The 19919-nt window shown below is 33.1% G+C and overlaps 2 protein-coding genes across 6 annotated transcripts in view; one reads left to right on the top strand and one right to left on the bottom strand.

Moving 5' to 3' along the window:
• Positions 1-19919, bottom strand: part of LOC115878201 (G-protein coupled receptor moody-like) — a 79842-nt gene that overhangs the window by 27311 nt on the left and 32612 nt on the right. For 3 of the 4 annotated variants that reach the window (XM_030894618.1, XM_030894632.1, XM_030894626.1), the window contains exon 2: positions 4766-4906. In XM_030894618.1, coding sequence (XP_030750478.1) covers positions 4766-4906 — 141 coding nt within the window. Of the gene's footprint in view, positions 1-4765; positions 4907-5015; positions 5071-19919 lie in introns of those variants that run through there. The other variant, XM_030894639.1, reaches the window with a different exon arrangement.
• Positions 1-19919, top strand: part of LOC115878157 (beta-1,4-galactosyltransferase galt-1-like) — a 150107-nt gene that overhangs the window by 1290 nt on the left and 128898 nt on the right. The window lies entirely within an intron of this gene.

Genomic DNA, 19919 nt, shown 5'->3' on the forward strand with positions numbered 1-19919 from the left:
TCAGACGTACTTGGAGAAGTAAGGTCGTGATAGGGGCTAGTGTTAGATGTAACGGAATATTAATTACTGAAAGCTGGGGATGTTTGTGGGGGAGAGACTGTAAATATTATTACTTGGAGAAAAAGGCTTTTAATTTTTTTGGTGCGTCATTAATATCGATATGCTCAATTTTAAAAAATTTTGCAAGGTCTTGCCATGCGTCATTTTTTTGGTTTTTGAATAATACACACAATATTTTAAACCTCATTTTTGTTTTCTAAAAAAGTTTTTGTATTCTTGCACTAACAATAACGAAGATTTGTTGGTCCACTCCATCATTTTATTGAATAAAACGAAAAAAAAAATCACACAAGCACGCATACAAAACAAATTACCGGTGCAAACTGCGCGTTCGCGTACACATAAAATCCCTTTGAGCACAGAACAAAAACCGACACCAGACGGCTCGCGTTCGCGACTGCTCGCGCACAGACAGATTCAGAGTAAGCGTGCGCGCACAGCTGTTTACACTTGAGCATTCGCTAAGGACCAGTGCGTGCGTGCTCAAGTCTAAATAAGTACGACACTCATAAAAGGACTCACGTCTAAATAAGCGAGTACACTCAAGTACGCGATGAAGAGGTTCTTGGGAGGCTTAACAAGGAAAGGGAATTACTTGCAAATATAAAAAAACGAAAGACAGCAAACCTGGGCCATGTCATGCGCAATAGCAGAGCAAAGTTTCTGAAGTTGATTATAGAAGGAAAGGTAGAAGGCAGAAGAGAACGGGGGAGATGCAAGCACTCTTGGTTGAAAAACTTACGAGACTGGACTGGACTGAACTCACACGATCTGTTTCGAGCTGCACAGGACAGCTAGTGTTTCGCCGCGATTGTTGCCAACGATGGTGAAAGAAGATGGTACTATCAGAAGAACTCTACTATACCATTTTTATGCATCCAGATTTGACACTTAATAGAATAAACAAAAAATAACTTGCTGACATATAAAGTCTCAATTGGATTTCCAAGGCAGACTTGATTTTAGGCGAATTTTGAAAAAATCTATTTTTTTAGTGAATTTACATAATAATGAATAAAAATTAGATACCACCGTGTAGACTATTTTTCGCTCTATCTAACAGTATAAAAATTTAAAATGGCGGCCATAAGAAAACAAAAACTTGACTGTTGTTGTGCGAAATCTAGAGGGCTTAAACATTTTCTGAAAACGGCATCTAATTGGCCGATGTCAAAAATATAAAACTACCAACTTACGTTCCAATAGATACAATAGTTCTGAAGATGAGTTCTGATTCATTTAATATAAACGTATTATTTTCATTTTTTTGACATAAATCCGAAACTGATCAAGATACCTTGGTTTCCTTCATAAGTGTTTGTCAAACTTCTAATTACGCAACTTTTGTCCCATTTAACCGAATCCGTATCTCGTAGTTTCTGAGATGCCAATGTTGGGCATCGAAATTGTCACCACCCTGTATAGATATCATTACTTGGCCCGCGTACTTTTCTTTATTTTTAATGGCGCTTACTGAAGTTGGACTTACTGTTGTACTTTATTTTAATAATGACTTAAACTGACTTTTAAATTACGTTTAACTTTAAATGATATATATTTTTTGGAAATAAATTTGTTTGTCGGGAAACTGTTCTATTCTTATTTAATCTTTCCACAATTAGTGTTAATACTGACAAATTTTATGTCAATTTTTAGTAAATGACGTTTAGAGATTGACCTCACCTAAATTATCATCGATTGTTATTCCCCACCAGTCTTTAACACGATTTCTTTTTTCGATCATATGGTACATTATTTTTTCAATAACTTTTTTCAATAAGTCTTTAACACGATTTCTTTTTTCGAACATATGGTACATTATTTTTTCAATAACTGGGTCAGAAAAAAAATCTTTTTTTGGGGAACTTCTTAGCAAATCCTGTATATTCCAATTAGTTTAGTAATATTTTATATCCATTATTTATGTATAAACCAATATCAAATCAAGTAAGTATAACTAATATCAATACATTTCTAAACTAAATTGTGTTAATTACTCATATCTTATAAATATTTAACATATCGTCATTCTTCCGTGAGACAAGCAGGCTGCGCCTCTTACTTTGACTCATAACAAATAAGTTTGTGACATTAGTATCTGTTCTTCTCAGAATAAAACGAAATACCAATACCACAAATTTACGCAATTTATGTTAACAGGTTTGTGTTCTACGAATAAAAAGTTAACAGTATTAAATGCATCACTTTCCGCAACTGGAAATGCTCTTCTAAGCGGGGTTAAATAAGCGCGGTTAATTACTTATAAAATACTAGAATACTATAAAGTATACCTGTACTATTGGTACATATATATGGTGCCTCAATTTTCCGTGGATATAGAACTATTACGTATTTTGGAATCAAAATAAGTTCATTCAACACAATTTACCTCTATACAAAAGTACTTCGTTTGTCCATTAGAGGTCATCAAACTTTTAAAAAATAAATACATTTTTTTCAGATATTTTAAGAACTGTTATTCCGATTTGTATGAGATTTTGGATGTCTTTGTTAAAGTCAAAAATATTAAAGCACTTAGCAAAACATAGACACCCAAGATATAATTCAAATCGGAATAACGGTTCTTAAAATATCTTAAAAAAAATACGTTTATTTTTTAAAAAAGTTCCTGACTTTAAACACCGATCATATGATTTGAGATTTTCTTACAAGACTGGAAAAAATTTGGGGCGGTTGGACCCCTAATAAAGATGTGAGCAAAAAAGTCAAAATTTAATTCCCCCTCGAATTCTATATGTATTTGAGGTGTTTTATTAGTACCGTATGATCGAGAAAAAACGGCGTCAGCGATGGCTATGAAATGAAGGTCGCTGTCATTTTATATGTAAATTTATATGGGAAATGTCATCGATCGTCATTTCCTAGCCAACTGGACGCCGTTTTTTTTTTCGATCACACGGTATTTTCTCTTTAAGAGAATACTATTAAGAGTATACAGTATACAACACAACCAGATATTGCTACTTTTTAAATTTTCAACATTGTCTATTAGACATTATAACTAAATAATATACTGCTCAACAGGAGAGAATACAGGAATTTATTTTAGGGGGGGGGCAAATAAAAGTGATGTAGAATATGATTTTTAGAGCGCTATATTTAACCCAAAAGGCTAATATATTTAACCCAATTTACAGATTTTAGAGGGGGCCCGGACCCCATGGGCCTTCCCTCTCTATCCGCCACTGCTACCTAATTCAACAATTAAGCTTAAAATATCAAGTATTAACATCCCTTGCAAATACGCTCAGATGCAAAAAAAACGCAACGGAGAAATTTTTAGTCAAATTTAAAGTGTTATATTTTTGTTATTTTTAGCTCTATTTTCATGAATTTTTTAGCAAACTGTACATAATTATATCAACTTTAATTCGTAAACTAAGTTTTTATATAAACTTTAGTATTTGGCATATTATACAGGGTTAATCGAGATGTTGTTTTTTTACCCCAATTTTAAAACACCCTGTGCAATAATTTCGTATGTTAATGTTCCTAAAATATAATTTTCAGGTGAAAACCATGACTCCTGAGCATTTTGTTTTTGATTTATGTCAAAACATGCTTTGGTTAATTTTTAAAAGCGAAATGAACTGATCGCGATCAATTTGCAATTTTTTCATTACATTTTGATGTAATTTTTTAATATGACGAGATGGCTTTGGTGACTATTGTCGTAACGCCATATTACGCTGCATTGGATACGTACTCTATACTGCATTGGGTACATACCCTATACTAAATTAAAAAAAATACTAACGATACATTCCTGGTTTTAATAAATATTAATAACGATAACAGAACCATATTAAAGAAAAGATCTGTAATACTCAACTATACAAACACAAAAAAAAATTATAAAATATACTCTAATACTTTGTGATGCCTCCCTTGGCTGCTATAACTGCCTGAATACGTCCGTTCATACTGTCATTGAGGCTGGATATATCATATTGCGTTATGGGGGGGGGGGGGGGTCTTTTTGAGAACCAAGCGAGGTTCATTTATTGAAGCTGGTAGCGCTTCGCGTCTTCTAACCCTCCTGCCAAGCATTTCTCCAACGTCCAACATGATGGGCAGTTCTTAGTAGTACATAGTTCACAATAATCACCAACGCCGGCTTGTCATATTGAAAAATAACTTTAAAAAGAAATGATATTTGAAAAAATTGCAAATTGGTGGTGGCAAGTTCATTTCGCTCTTAAAAATTAACCAAAGCATGTATTGACATGATCCAAAAAATAAAATGCTCAGGAGACATGGTTCTGACCGTAAAATTATATTTTAGGAAAATTTACACACGAAATGATTGCACAGGGTGTTTTAAAGTTAGGGTAAAAAAACAACCACTCAATTAACCCTGTATAATATGCCAAATACTAAAGTTTATAAAAACTGAGTTTACGAATTGTTACGAGTTGATAATAATATAATTATATACAGCTTGCTAAAAAAATCATGAAAATAGGGCCAAAAATATAACACTTCAAATTTGACTAAAAATTTCTCCGTTGAGTTTTTTGCATCTATATATTGTAACCCACAGTTTATAATTGAAAATAGGGTTAATAACATCTTAAAAAAGGGATTGATAATTTAAATTGTAAAATGTGTTAAAAAAATATGCATTGACGATATAATGATTCGTCACTCATTATCCTATATTACAATAAATATCTTCACTTACCTAGCTATAAAAGCAGCTGCTACTGTCCTAATTTTGGAATGCCGAAGCAATGCTACAAGTGTCAGCAAGTTGCCCAAAACGCCCACTACCATTATGATGATAGTGAAGCTACCCGCCGCGGTCATCATTGGCCGAGAATATCTGCAACACATTTGAAACATGGTCGTGATTAAACTGAATATTTCATAAGAAATAACTACTACAAAGAATTAAAATAAATGCCACTGATCTGGACAAAAGTACAACTCACGTCCTTATCAGTATTAACGCGGTTGAAAACCGCAAATTTGTTGTTCGCCACTAAAAGCACTCATGTTCAAGTATTGAGAAGAGACGTAATAAATAATTAATAAATAAAAATTAAATGCACATATAAGATAATATTTTATTATAAGTGTATACAGGGTGCTACAAATTCGAGGTACGAGCATTGGTATCTCAGTAACCGTAATAGATACGAAAATGGTTAAATTGGGGCAAAGTTGCCACTTTGGGTTGTTCACCAAGATGTCATCAAAAAAGTTTTAAAAATTTCAAGGATTGCTGAGTTTTTTGAAAAAAAACGGATTTTTTTGGAAAATCAATTTTATTTTTTCCTGTCGTTACCTTTCAGAAAATAAAAAAAAATAATTGCACATTCTCATAGCTTTAATCTGATTATATCCATCGCAAGAATATCAATCAGCTCTAATTAATATTCAATAAGGAAAACCGAAAATCGAGCCAATTGAAAGATTCAAATAAGTAATATCCAGGTCAGCAATAATTAAAAGATATTTTTAATTTTTTTATTGTGAATTTGAAATCTCAATGTACGATCTAATATTATGCAGCATATTAATCGTAGTTATTATAAATAAACCAACTTCTCCAAACTAGTTTCTAATGCTCTACATGTTCGAAAAGGCTACCACCCCCCCTATTGCAGACATTTATTTTTCGTTCAACATTATTTATAGCCTTTGAATAGACCTTCTTATACTTCCGAATTCATTTTGTGCTCTTTATTGTAAATGTTGAGATGCACTGATTTCACTTTTACAAATGACGTCAAGTAATGCAATCTCCCCCCACCCCTTCGCGACAGGTCCAGGAACCTCGCTGGCCATTATACTGCTCTACCATTTCCAGTTCATCTTCCGGGGAAATGATTTGATTGTTTATATTATACTTATAGTATTTATTTTATATTATTTTTTATTTTTTTATTGCATTTGATTTTCCGTATTGAATGTTTTTTACCCCACGTCATTGTTAAGTTTGAAAATTGTTGGTTTTGATCAAAATTGTAACGATGAATGGACTAAATATTGAAAAAAAAACAGAGTCGGGCTTGAAGTTAGTTTAAATAAATTGTGTTGAAATGCCGGAAACAAAAAAAAATATTACGTTTGGCATATGCCAAAAGTATTTGGCTATGCCTGAGTACAATGATATCATTATGATTATCTAAAAAGTAACGACAGGAAAAAATAAAATTGATTTTCAGAAAAAAAACTAATAATTCAGCAATCCTTGAAATTTTTAAAACTTTTCTGATGGCATCTTGGTGAACATCCCAAAGGCGCAAATTTGCTCCAATTTAACCATGTTCGTATCTATTACGGTTACTCCCGCTCACCCCGTCTAATGTCGTTTAACTACACTGATCGAGCTAGAACCGTACTATAACTGGGCCGTTGCCTACTACAAGAATTAATAAGAGCAATCCACTAATAAAATTAAATTTAATAATACTATTTATTTTATCACTGATAATGAATTTTCTCACATTAACCTACATATTAAAATGTTAATTAAAATATTAAATATTAATTGAACATAAAATAGTTTGCTTATGATGTTTATATCGATTTCATTTAGTAATATCCTTCGCATTCTACTGCCATACCAGCCTCTCGTTCGCAATTTGACTGCCCGATTCGCTTAATTGTTAATTTCCTGGGTTAACTTCCGTTTATTTGGGTTAACTTCCGTTTATTTAAATACAACCAATTGCATACAGATCCATATTTAAATATCCTTCCATTTACCCATAAAATGTAAAAATAAATCCATTGTATACCAAACCAAACCAGACAATCATGAAGAAAGAACTTATTAAGTTTTCAAATATTACGTTTAAATTTTTCACATATAGCTTTTTCACACATTTTTCACATAAAACAAAAAAGATGTATTTTGAACAATATAAAAATTATATCATAACAGGATTTGTACATAGCCAATTGGTAATACACCACTGGATTCTACATGACAAACTCTATGGGACTCAGTTTTGGCCTTTTCGATAAGTTATAAGATAACCGAGATACATAGAGGGCCAAAAAACGCCAAATTTTCAAATTCGCGCTGTATTTCAAGAACTAAGTGGTCTAGGACAAATCTATATGTAGTACCGTAAAATGGGGTGAATAGAAACATAGTGGTGAATAGAAACAAAATTTCTGAAAAAAATCAAATCACGATTAAAAATATTCAAAGTAAAAAAAGTCGACATATCTAATTTTTCTATCATTGGTTATACACAATAAAATGTAAAAACTCTATTTTTATCTGTGGCAGCACTGTTTCTGTCAATCAGCTGATCAATAAATGTGAGATCGATTTATCACCTATTTTGTATGGCGCGAAAACTTTATAAATAAAATATTTATTTTTAAAGTAATACATAAGCTGGTACATGTAAGTTGTCATATTATATGTATTGCTAATTATTGTTAAACCTACTTAAATATGTAATAATTTACTGTTTCTAATCACCTTGTTGGAAATAGAATAGATAAAAACATTAACATCAATGTGTGTTTCTATTCTCCCGAATAGCAGGTGAATAGAAACACAAATGTTATTTTTATTTAATATTTATATGCATATTTTTCAAAAATCAAATTATATGTATACGCAAAGAACAAACAAAGACCCATGTTTTAAAATATTCGGGAAAATAATACCACATTTTTATCAACCGGTATATCGCTAATAGCCTACGAAACTGTTTCTATTCACCCCATTTTACGGTATTCATTTTTAATTTCATAACAAAGTAGTACATTAATGTAAAAACCCCATATCTCTACTCAATTTCTTCTAGGAGATGCGAGACCTTGTCGTTGGTGGGGAAGCTCCTTGTCAGGTGCTAGGGGGAATCCTGTCGAGCACTTTGGCTGGGTCTAAGGAGCATGTCATTGTCTTGTCAATGACTGTAGTGTCGTGGCCAGAGAAGTACACCAAGACGTATAAGGATGCCTGATGGGACTACCCTGTCCGTTATACCAGGCACCCTCTACTGTCTGTGATCATGTGTCAAGGGCAGAGGGTGTGGTTAGGTTAGGTATAGAAGACTAGCCTCTACTGGCCTCCAGCTTGTGGCACCAGGGGGCAACCTAATGTATTCTCGTCTCCCTTTCTTCTACATGCGGGGCTCTGTAGCAGTGGACCAACTAGCCCTGGCGTTGTATCACCAGCTTTGCCAGAATACGAATGGTAATGCCATCAAGTTGGCGAGTCATCAATACAAGGGATGAGGACCATGGTCAGGTCCTCACAATCAAAAAAAACTCAAATCCAAGGAGGCAATAGAGAAAGGGACCGGGTCAACACCGGGTCTAAGGAAATACCAAGTTAAAGAGTTGGGGAAAATGGATAGATCCTCCAGCCTCCACCTCAAGGGTACCTGAGCCGGAGAAAAGCTCCTCGACTGTAAAGGGCATGGGGGGCTAATCTCCAACCGTGGAAAGGTGTATGAACAGTTGTTGTCAGAGGAAAATGGGAAATACCCTCTCCCCCCTACAACAGGAAGATCCCCATGTACGATGAGTTATAGACTGTATGATGAGTTATAACTCAAGAAAGGGTATAACACAATAGATCTTTAAGGTCGCGGTGATCACACAAAACATCTACTACTCACATCTTTCACACAAAACATATAAATTTTAGCGAATATCGGGGAATGACGTTTCTTCGACATTTTTAAATTTTATGTGGAAAGTTGGCTTTAAAATACTTACAATCATTTGCTGGTTTATTTTTTAGCTTCATTTCGATATTTTAAATAGATATACCTCTGTTGTTGTTGGGATTCTTTCTTTCTCCGTTTTTTAACCCCTTATTCAACATGTCAAATAAAATGTACTAAAAAATTGGTATGCCTTTTTCAATTTCAGTAGGTATAAAACAAGTGCGGTAGTAGGAATATTAAAAAGTAAGTAACAGGAATATAGGAAGTGTAGTATGATTTAAGCCTAGTATGCCAAAAAATCTTAACCAAAAATACAAATAATAATGTTAATGTGATATATTTTCAAGCGCGTGCACTATGTGTAATTTATGTAGACACGCCAGTTATGCACGAATAATTAATCAACCTTTTTATCAAATAATTTACCGTAAATAAAATTTAGAGCTATTGTATTCATGGCTCTAAATTAAATAATAATTCATGCGGGTTCCACTAAACCGGGAAAAATATGCTCTATATAAGGGTAAATTCTCCCCAACTAGAGAGATTTTTTATTCCCCTTAATAGGACACATAGACTCTAATTACTAAATAATTTAGGCCATTAAAATATAATATTTAAAAAAAACAACTATGTTAGACATCAGTTTTTAGCGGCCAACAATTACTTTTAATTACGTTTTATATTTAAAAAATCAGAGGCATTTTTATAAGGTGTAAGACTATTCGGAAATATTCCGCATGGAAATTAGTATCCGTTCAGTGCTTAAAGTCTCCAGCTTTGGAATATGTACAAAAATCTTGCCAATATTTGCCACTGCCAAAAAAAACATTGATTTAAATAGATTCTTAAACGAAATTGTCTTTACCCTATAACACCCATCCTCGCTCAAATATCGTCTATAATATACAAATTACTTTCTTGTTCTAGCATCCTCATCCAATTGCTTGGTTTTGCACAGAATGGCCCTATTTGATCGGTGGAAAGAGTTTCAGAGTAGAGGAAAACATATTATGTAGGAAAAACAAAATGGGGCTCCATATTAGCACCCTCTCCTCTAATAATTAATATTACTATCAAAAAAGCACAAAAATCATAAAACATAATTTTGGCCAACTTTTAGTTCTTAATACCCCTCTGTGCAAAAGCAGAAATAAATTTTCGTTCCGGCTGTGGTTCGGGTAAAAGCGAGAACGCCGATGAACACTGGTTGACGGCGCCTACCTGCTTTCATTGTGAACTAGCCGATTTGATAACACGCTTTAATTTTTCAAGGTTGTAAGCGCGAGGTAGCGCGGCGCTACTATGTACCCATATACAGGGTGTCCCAGAAATACGTGCAAGTATTTTAACTTAACTGGAATAAGTTTAACCCCAGAAACACGCCTATGAGGTTTTTTTCTAAATAATTTTTTTTTGAAAATTCGGAATTTTTTGAAAATATTTTTGGAATTTTTTTTGAATTTTTTTTTTAGTTTTTATTTAAAAAAAGTAATTTCTTGATAATATGGCAACATAAGTAGTAGATTAAATTTACAAGAAAGAAAATCCAGAAAAGATCCAGTGGCTCTCAAACAAATCTCGAAATATTGGAAAGAATGTGTAAGGACTAAGAACTATTGACTACAACAAAACGACGGAAAGCAGCATATTTTGGTCATATTTTTCGAAATAACAAATATAGTTTCCTACAGCTGATCGTTGAGGGAAAGATTGAAGGACGACGAGGCATCGGGCGTAAACGGTTTTCCTGGTTGCGGAATTTGCGCCAGTGGTTTAATATAGGAAAGGCCAGTGCAATTATCCGTTTGGCTCAAGACAGGGAGGAATTCCAATTGATGGTCGCCAACCTTCGATGAGGAGAAGGCACATGAAGAAGAGGGTTCTCAAAATTTTAGCAAAAAATCATTTTTTTTTGGAAATTTTCAAAGTAAAATAACTCCATTATTTTGGACTTATTTGAAAAACGATAAAGAGAAAATATGTTTCTTTTATCCAGATCTACCACCCTTTAAAATACTTGCACTTATTTCTGGGATACCCTGTTTATAACAATACACGTGATGCGTATCAGCAAAGTTGCGAACGATGTCAAGAATAGATACCCAGATTGGCGCCGACTACCAGTAAACGGCAAACCTGCTTGCACTGTGTTCGCACACTTAGTGTGCGAACACTTTGTTACTTGTACTTTGTTTGTACCCTAACGCTTAGGGTACGAACATAGTGGAGGCAGGTTTCTGCTTTCCGGCAACCAGCGCCGTCTCTGTGGACCTACTGTTGACTACTCGCATCTTCAAATATCGCTCACATCTCGCATCTCTGAAAAAGCCATATAACAATACACGTGATGCGTAACTTTGCATATATGCCGTGTATTGTTATATGGCTTTTTCGGAGATGCGAACAGAGTTCGGAAGTAGTTAATTAAGAGGAAATTTACCTGATTAACTAACCTAACCTAACCTAACCATATTAAAACACCGCGCCCGCCGCGCCGGCGCCGCACATAGGGGTATTTGGTCTATAAACCTGGCCAAAAGTAAAATATTTTTATTTTCATTTTTTATCTTAACTGAATACAAATCTATAAATACTAAATGTAAGCGCGTTTATTAGCTTTTTTAAGTCGTAAGTTGACTATCAAATAAATAATATATTTCAATTATAAGTATGAATTATCTTGAGTGTATTCTGAATATTTCTAAGATTATAAAATAGTGGAATTGTTTGTAGTGCTTTTTTTGCAAATTGTTGATAATAACTGTCATGATGGATACAGAGCCAGCTGGCAAGTCCTGTTTTATGCCATATTTTTATTTTGAAACGTTTCCTTCTATTCTATTTTTTTATAATGTTTTATATTTAAAAAATCAGTGGCACTTTTATAAGGTGTAAGACTATTCGGCAATATTCCGCATGGAAATTAGTATCCGTTCAATGCTTAAAGTCTCCAGCATTGGAATATGCACAAAAATCTTGCCAATATTTGCCACTGCCAAAAAAAAACATTGATTTAAATAGATTCTTAAAGGATATACCCTAATAAGTCTTTACCCTAATAACACCCATCCTCACTCAAATATCGTCTATAATATACAAATTACTTTCTTGTTCTAGCATCCTCATCCAATTGCTTGATTTTGCACAGAATGGCCCTATTTGATCGGTGGAAAGGGTTTCAGAGTAGAGGAAAAAATATTGTGGAGGAAAAACAAAATGGGGTTCAATATTAGCAACCTCTCCTCTAATTAATAATTAATATTACTAGCAAAAAAGCAAAAAAATCATAAAACATAATTTTGGCCAACTTTTAGTTCTTAATACCCCCTGTGCGCCGTCGGCGCCTGCAAAAGCAGAAATAAATAAATTTTCGTTCCGGTAAAAGCGAGAACGCCGATGAACGCTGGTTGACGGTGCCTGCCTGCTTTCACTGTGAACTAGCCGATTTGATAACACCCTTTAATTTTTCAAGGTTATAAGCGCGAGGCGGCGCGGCGCGACGCTACTATGTAACCATATACAGGGTGTCCCAAAAATAAGTGCAAGTATTTTAACTTAACTGGTAGTAAACACCAGTTTTCCTGGTTGCGGAATTTGCGCCAGTGGTTTAATATAGGAGAGGCCAGTGCAATTATCCGTTTGGCTCAAGACAGAGAGGAATTCCAATTGATGGTCGCCAACCTTCGATGAGGAGAAGGCACATGAAGAAGAGGGTTCTCAAAATTTTAGCAAAAAATCATTTTTTTTTTGGAAATTTTCAAAGTAAAATAACTCCATTATTTTGGACTTATTTGAAAAACGATAAAGAGAAAATATGTTTCTTTTATCGAGATCTACCATCCTTTAAAATACTTGCACTTATTTCTGGGATACCCTGTTTATAACAATATACGTGATGCGTATACGCAAAGTTGCGAACGATGTCAAGAATAGTTGCCCAGATTGGCGCTGACTACCAGTTAGCGGCAAACCTGCTTGCACTGTGTTCGCACACTAAAAGCAGAAATAAATAAATTTTCGTTCCGGTAAAAGCGAGAACGCCGATGAACGCTGGTTGACGGTGCCTGCCTGCTTTCACTGTGAACTAGCCGATTTGATAACACGCTTTAATTTGTCAAGGTTATAAGCGCGAGGTGGCCGCGGCGCGGCGCGACGCTACTATGTAACCATATACAGGGTGTCCCAGGAATAAGTGCAAGTATTTTAACTTAACTGGTAGTATAGTTCAACCCCAGAAACACGCCTATGAGGTTTTTTTCTAAATAATTTTTTTTTGAAAATTCGGAATTTTTTGAAAATATTTTTGGAATTTTTTTGCAATTTTTTTTAGTTTTTATTTAAAAAAATTATTTCTTGATAATATGGCAACATAGGTAGTAGATTAAATTTACAAGAACGAAAATCCAGAAAAGATCCAGTGGTTCTCAAACAAATCTCGAAGTATTGGAAAGAATATGTAAGGACCAAGAACTATTGACTACAATAAAACGACGGAAAGCAGCATATTTTGGTCATATTCTTCGAAATAACAAATATAGTTTCCTACAGCTGATCGTTGAGGGAAAGATTGAAGGACGACGAGGCATCGGGCGTAAACGGTTTTCCTGGTTGCGGAATTTGCGCTAGTGGTTTAATATAGGAGAGGCCAGTGCAATTATCCGTTTGGCTCAAGACAGAGAGGAATTCCAATTGATGGTCGCCAACCTCCGATGACGAGAAGGCACATGAAGAAGAAGGTTCTCAAAATGTTAGCAAAAATAATTTTTTGAAATTTTCAAAGTAAAATAACTCCATTATTTTGGACTTATTTGAAAAACGATAAAGAGAAAATATGTTTCTTTTATCGAGATCTACCATCCTTTAAAATACTTGCACTTATTTCTGGGATACCCTGTTTATAACAATACACGTGATGCGTATACGCAAAGTTGCGAACGATGTCAAGAATAGGTGCCCAGATTGGCGCTGACTACAAGTAAGCGGCAAACCTGCTTGCACTGTGTTCGCACACTAAAAAGCAGAAATAAATAAATTTTCGTTCAGGTAAAAGCGAGAACGCCGATGAACGCTGGTTGACGGCGCCTACCTGCTTTCACTGTAAACTAGCCGATTTGATAACCCGCTTTAATTTTTCAAGGTTATAAGGCGCTACTATTTACCCATATACAGGGTGTCTCAGAAATAAGTGCAAGTATTTTAACTTAACTGGTATATAGTATAGTTCAACCCCAGAAACACGCCTATGAGGTTTTTTCCCGAATTTTTTTTTTTAAATCGGAATTTTTTGAAAAAAATTTTAGAATTTTTTTTTAGTTTTTATTTAAAAAAAAATTATTTCTTGTTAATATGGCAACATAGGTAGTAGATTAAATTTACAAGAAAGAAAATCCAGAAAAGATTCAGTGGTTCTCACAATTTTAGCAAAAAATCATTTTTTTTGGAAATTTTCAATGTAAAATAACTCCGTTATTTTGAACTTATTTGAAAAACGATAAAGAGAAAATATGTTTCTGTTATCGAGATCTACCACCCTTTAAAATACTTGCACTTATTTCTGGGACATCCTGTTATACGCAAAGTTGCGAACGATGTCAAGAATAGGTACCCAGATCCTCGCCGACTACCGGTAAGCGGCAAACCTGCTTGCACTGTGTTCGCACACTTAGCCCGATCCTGTCGTGTTACCGCTCACAAAATTCCAAACACACGTGCTTTGATTAAGGTTTGCAGAGCTTCGGCATTTGCCATAAAATAGCGAGCAATTTGTTAGAAATACATATAAATTATATATCACTGTAATCACAAAACTTCAATCTATTTCCGTATTGTAACGGAATTTTAAATTATGTCTTTATTTTCGAGAAAATTTAGTCCAAACATAAGGAATATTTTGTTGTGTAAAAATACCTAGCCAGATTTCAGTTTCCTACGTCTTTCCAAAAAATGTCTATCCTCTAACGGACTAGTTCTATACGATATTGAAATATCTTTCTTAAATCTACTTATATTTTCAATTACATATATCATATAATAATTTCTTAATTTTGCTCTTTTCATCAAGCCGCTTACAAAAGTTGTTTTATATAGAGACGTTGATTGAAAGCATTAGAAAGATACGGAAACTAATGAGCAAATTCGTGACAAGACTGATTTGATTTCCCCTTACGTCTCAAGTGCTGTACGGTGGAGGCACCAATCGTTCTGCGGTCAACGTTTAAAGCACTTATTTTCTCTAATTCGTCCAGCGAAGGCATATCGAAGACGGTGTGGATCTGAAAGCGACAGTGTTGCTATATTAAAATGTATAATATCTGTAATACGTTTGACGAAAATATCTTTGGATGAAAAATCAGCGTTTATGCATTGAAAATTTATTCGTGTTAAACATAGAATAAACGACAAAAATAAAAATTCTTTTATACTGAATATGTCGTATGATCGAAAAAAAAGTCGTTTAGTTGGCTTGGAAATGACGATCATTGACATTTACCATAATATTTTAGATATGAAATAACAGCGAACTTCATTTCCAAGCCAACTCTAAGGCTGTTCCTTGTTTAATCATATAATATTCTATTAAATTAATTAATTATAAAAAAAATCTGTATTATTAATGTACTGTACCCAAAATCCGTAAATCTGTGGATTAATACAGTAGTTCTGGCAACACTGTCTCCGGCAACCACTCACTCTGTCGCCTGAAAGCAGAACTACGGTACAGTATTCTTTATCCGCTGCGCTGTAAAGGAATATCAGTGCGCAGCGGCGCAGAGGTAAACTAAATCTCAGACAGGCTGACGGTAACGCTAGCTACATCACTGACAGGTTTTGTGCCACGAAATCGCCCATAAGGTTGCGCATCTTCGTATTTCTTCAATCAACGATAGAAATATAAGATCTTTCAAAATTACCACACTAATTTATAACATTCAAATTTGACATTTCCTACAAATCGATATAGAATCTTAGGATTCTTAATACCCAATAATATCCTCGATAATATCTAGATTTTTGATTATTTCATTGTTTTTTCTTTTCGCATATAATGGATATCTTTCGTATTGTAGATAAAAAATAATAACAAATTCAAAAGCAGCAGTAATAAAAATGCCCTAATAATAATACAATTTCTCCATGAAAATGTTTTAATTACTTTTAAATTATATAAATACTAAAATTCGGCCGAATTAGTTAAAGAAATAATCTAAAGCAACATCGTTTTACCACAGAATTTATTTTCTGTAGTTTTATTATAGTTTTTTTTTATTAGTTTTAATTAGATCTATGACGTATTTAATGTCGACACATTTAATTTACACACATAATGTTACAAGTCAAGAACGAAATGTACAATGAAAATTTGTGTTTGTCAGTAGCGCGTCCAGTTTCTTTCGCACTAATATAACTATAAATATGTGTCGGTTACAGCGATACAACATGTAACAATAATGGTTTTAAATAGTTTTATTGAATAATGTACATTTGATAACTTATTGGCCTGTCCAGGGCGGCCATTTCAGGGGGCGCCAAAATCATAATATAATATGGTTGAAGATAAAGAACTGGCTCCACGAAGCGCCAAAACCCTAGAGAGGAGGCGCTACTATCTTCCATTATCTATATTATCTGTTTCTGCCCCGGTTCAAAAAAATTGTAGATCCGAGTCTGTAAATATATGACAACGTAATCGATAAACAACGGTAAAATAGAAATGAACAAAAACACAAAAAGTATATTTACGAGCTAAAATATGTCCACAAGGGAATTAATAACAGTGGCACTTGGCATTTATTTTAATTCAAGGTATATTATATTATTTACTATCATTTTTAGTTTTTAAACTAATAATGTAAATTTTTTAGCCATACAATAAGTAAAATAAATCACTAATTCACACCAAAACACTTTACTTTTGTACTGGACGCGCTGTTAGCATAATCAGCAAATGATTAAAACTAACAATTTATTACTTGCTGATGATGCTAACATGGTTAGCGAAACGCACGTCCAGTGCAAAAGTAAAGTGTTTTGGTGAATTAGTGTTTTATTTTGCTATTTGAACACTAAAGGTTCCAACCCCGGATTGTCTGTACAAGAGGAAAAACTTTTTCATTATTGATATTTTGAGAAAAATGTATTTTTTATAAAATAATTTGCTTTTTCTAAAATGCTTAATTCCGTCTACATTTTTCAAAATTTCCATACCGTTTTAAAGAAAGTTAAAAAAAAACCAAGTCCTAAAAATCAAAACGTGTTTCTATGGTAATGTAAGTTTTTTTTCATTCATTGATATAATAGATTGTTATTGATCATGGTTATTGATAGGATTTTAATTAACGTCATATTTTTTCCCGTTTTAAAATGTTAAAGAAGCACAAAATTTTTTAGTTCAATGCTACAAGAAGGGTGATCATACTTTTCGGAAAATGTGATACTTTAACAGCAAAAAATATGACGTTCAATATTAATAATAACCATTTGTAACCATCTAGCAAAGACTGAAATCGAAATTATATTACCATAGAAACACCTTTTGACTTTTAGAACTTCAGCCATATTTTCGTGTTTAAAATTAAACCTAGTTTCGTGTTTTTTTTTTAATTTTCTAGAAAACTGAATGGAAATTTGAAAAAATATAAACGGGATTAACCATTTTAGAACAAGCAAAAATTATATATGATGTAAAGGCAATCCGGGAACGTAAGGATAGCTAAGCTAAACGTCGCCACTCTACTTAATACATTTACTTAATGCATTCGCGTTACTTGTAATATGTTTTTTTTTCATGAAATAAAGACGATTTTATTATTATTATTATTATATTGTAAATAAAATAATATTTTTATAATAATATAAATAAAATAATATTTTTTCTTCGTACTATTTCACGCGTCTTTATTTAATTGGTGCATTCTTTTAAACCTATACAACTGTAGCTTTGCTTTCATGTAATTGTGTAGTATGTAATTTAATTATTGAAATGTAAATATTATTAATAAAACATTTTAAATATATTAATAATGTATATGCTGTAGCAGATGTAATGTAAACAAACAAGTATTAAATTTGAAGTATTTACCCACACAAAAATTATACCGTATGATCGAATAAAAACGGCGTCAAAGACGGCTGGGAATGAGAATCCATGATAATTTTTGCAATGTCAATCTCTATTATGCTCTAACAAAACAAAATAATACGTACTAAAAATTGATATGAAACTGTCAAAATCTAGCACTAATTATAGATGAAAAAAGCAAATGTTTTGCAAATCTATTAAATTAATCAAATATGCTCATTTATTGTTAGTAAGTTGAAGAAAATTAATATTCTCGCAATGTAAATATTTTTTATAGTTTATAATGCCCCTAACAATTCTCTGTATCAATAAAATATATTATCATTTATACAGGGTGAGTTTCTAAAAAAAGTGCAAATATTTTCAGGGCTGGTAGATCTCGATAAAAGAAACATATTTTCTCTTTGCCATTTTTCAAATAAGTCCAAAATAACCGAGTTATTTAAGTTTGAAAATTTAAAAAGATTTTTTTTTTTTTGAAAAATTTTGAAAGCCACCGGATTTTTTATATATTTGCATCTATTTTAATGCCGTAACCATAGAGTAAAGCCGTAACTATGGTAATATTAGAGATTAAGAAATTATACCGTGGGAAAATTTGCGGTGAACAGGCAGTTCTGAAAAGTTTTCGAAAAATATACAGGAAAATTTAAAAGAAAATGCACGATTTTCAACATTTTTTTTGCAAAAAAAACCTCATAGCCGTGTTCCTGGGCTCAAGATATACCACCCCTGAAAATATTTGCACTTATTTAAGACTCACCCTGTATAGTAAAAAATGTACTTACCTAATATTATGTGGAAATATTAGGTAAGTACTTTTTTTACTATACAAATGATAACAACATTATAAATTCTAGTAAATTAGGTTGATGAACTTCATACCGACAGAATACTAGTTTAAAGATTTTAATACCTTGTATGTGGAATTTGTTGTGGAATAAATAATAATCAAAAAACTGGCAAATGTCTAGTTGCGAAGCATAAGCCAGACAAGACAAAGTATCGAAAAATAATAAATAAGTTGTTACGCCGCTGGCAAACATCCTTTACTCGCTCGACACATCGTCATATGCTCCACATATGTAGACAATAAGCGCGGATCGAGAGAAGAATCAAAAGAAAACGAGAAGAATAATGCCGATAGATTGAAAAACTCCGACCTCTTTAGTAAGATGTTTGTTATTTGGGTCCTAATCTAACACAAACATATTTTATTAGGGTTTAATCTGTCGAGTGATCGGTTGATATGCGTTCCTAGCAATAAATATGTTTTTTTTTCTACGTTTAGTACCTACAGTGCAGTGTGATCAAATAGTTTTATGATCAATCGTTCTTTGTTTCATACAGGATAAACAGACTATGGCTTCCCAATTCCCACCAAGCAAAAAACCTCCCAGTTCATTCGCAACATTGCAGTCAATCCCCAAACAGCTTGCTTTGTAATGTTGATTTCTAAACGTTGTGTCGTGATTGATAAAACCTTGCTACATAAACATTGTTTTTGAAAGGTGATTAAAAAGCGTTTTTTCTACTAACATTGCAACAAAAATTCAAATGAAAAATCCGCCCAAGTTAATACTATATGTTCGAAAAAATACGGCAAAATTTTGATTTTGAATCTCTCACTCAATTTTTCTGAATGAGATTTTGATAAATATAAATGTAAGTAAACAAAGCAAGAGTAATGATATATAAAACAACCCCAGACTTTCCAAATGACAATAAAGTACGACAGAGAGACGCAATATCACCAAATCTGTTTACAGCAACACTAGAAGAAATCTTCCGTCGACTAGACTGGACCAAAAAAGGATTAAAAATAGATGGAATATCTTGACCATCTAAGATTCGCTAATGACATAGTCCTAATTGCCAATAGTCTCTTAAAACATAATTCTATTTTTAACTTCAATCTAGAGTGCCATTGCTATGTTAAAAACACTAATTTTTAACCAAGAAGCCTAGGAAGAATAGATTTGATCGTCTAATGTTTTTACTGTCTTGTTAAAAGATGCCCAAATCGTATTTTTAATCATATATCTCAATTTTTTCAAATGAAAGGAGATAGGCTCATTAGCATATTTGGAAAAGGCATTTTTTTACCA

This window comes from Sitophilus oryzae, unplaced genomic scaffold (genome assembly GCF_002938485.1).
Source record: "Sitophilus oryzae breed Bouriz unplaced genomic scaffold, Soryzae_2.0 scaffold_1062_pilon_pilon, whole genome shotgun sequence".
Taxonomy (NCBI): domain Eukaryota; kingdom Metazoa; phylum Arthropoda; class Insecta; order Coleoptera; family Curculionidae; genus Sitophilus; species Sitophilus oryzae.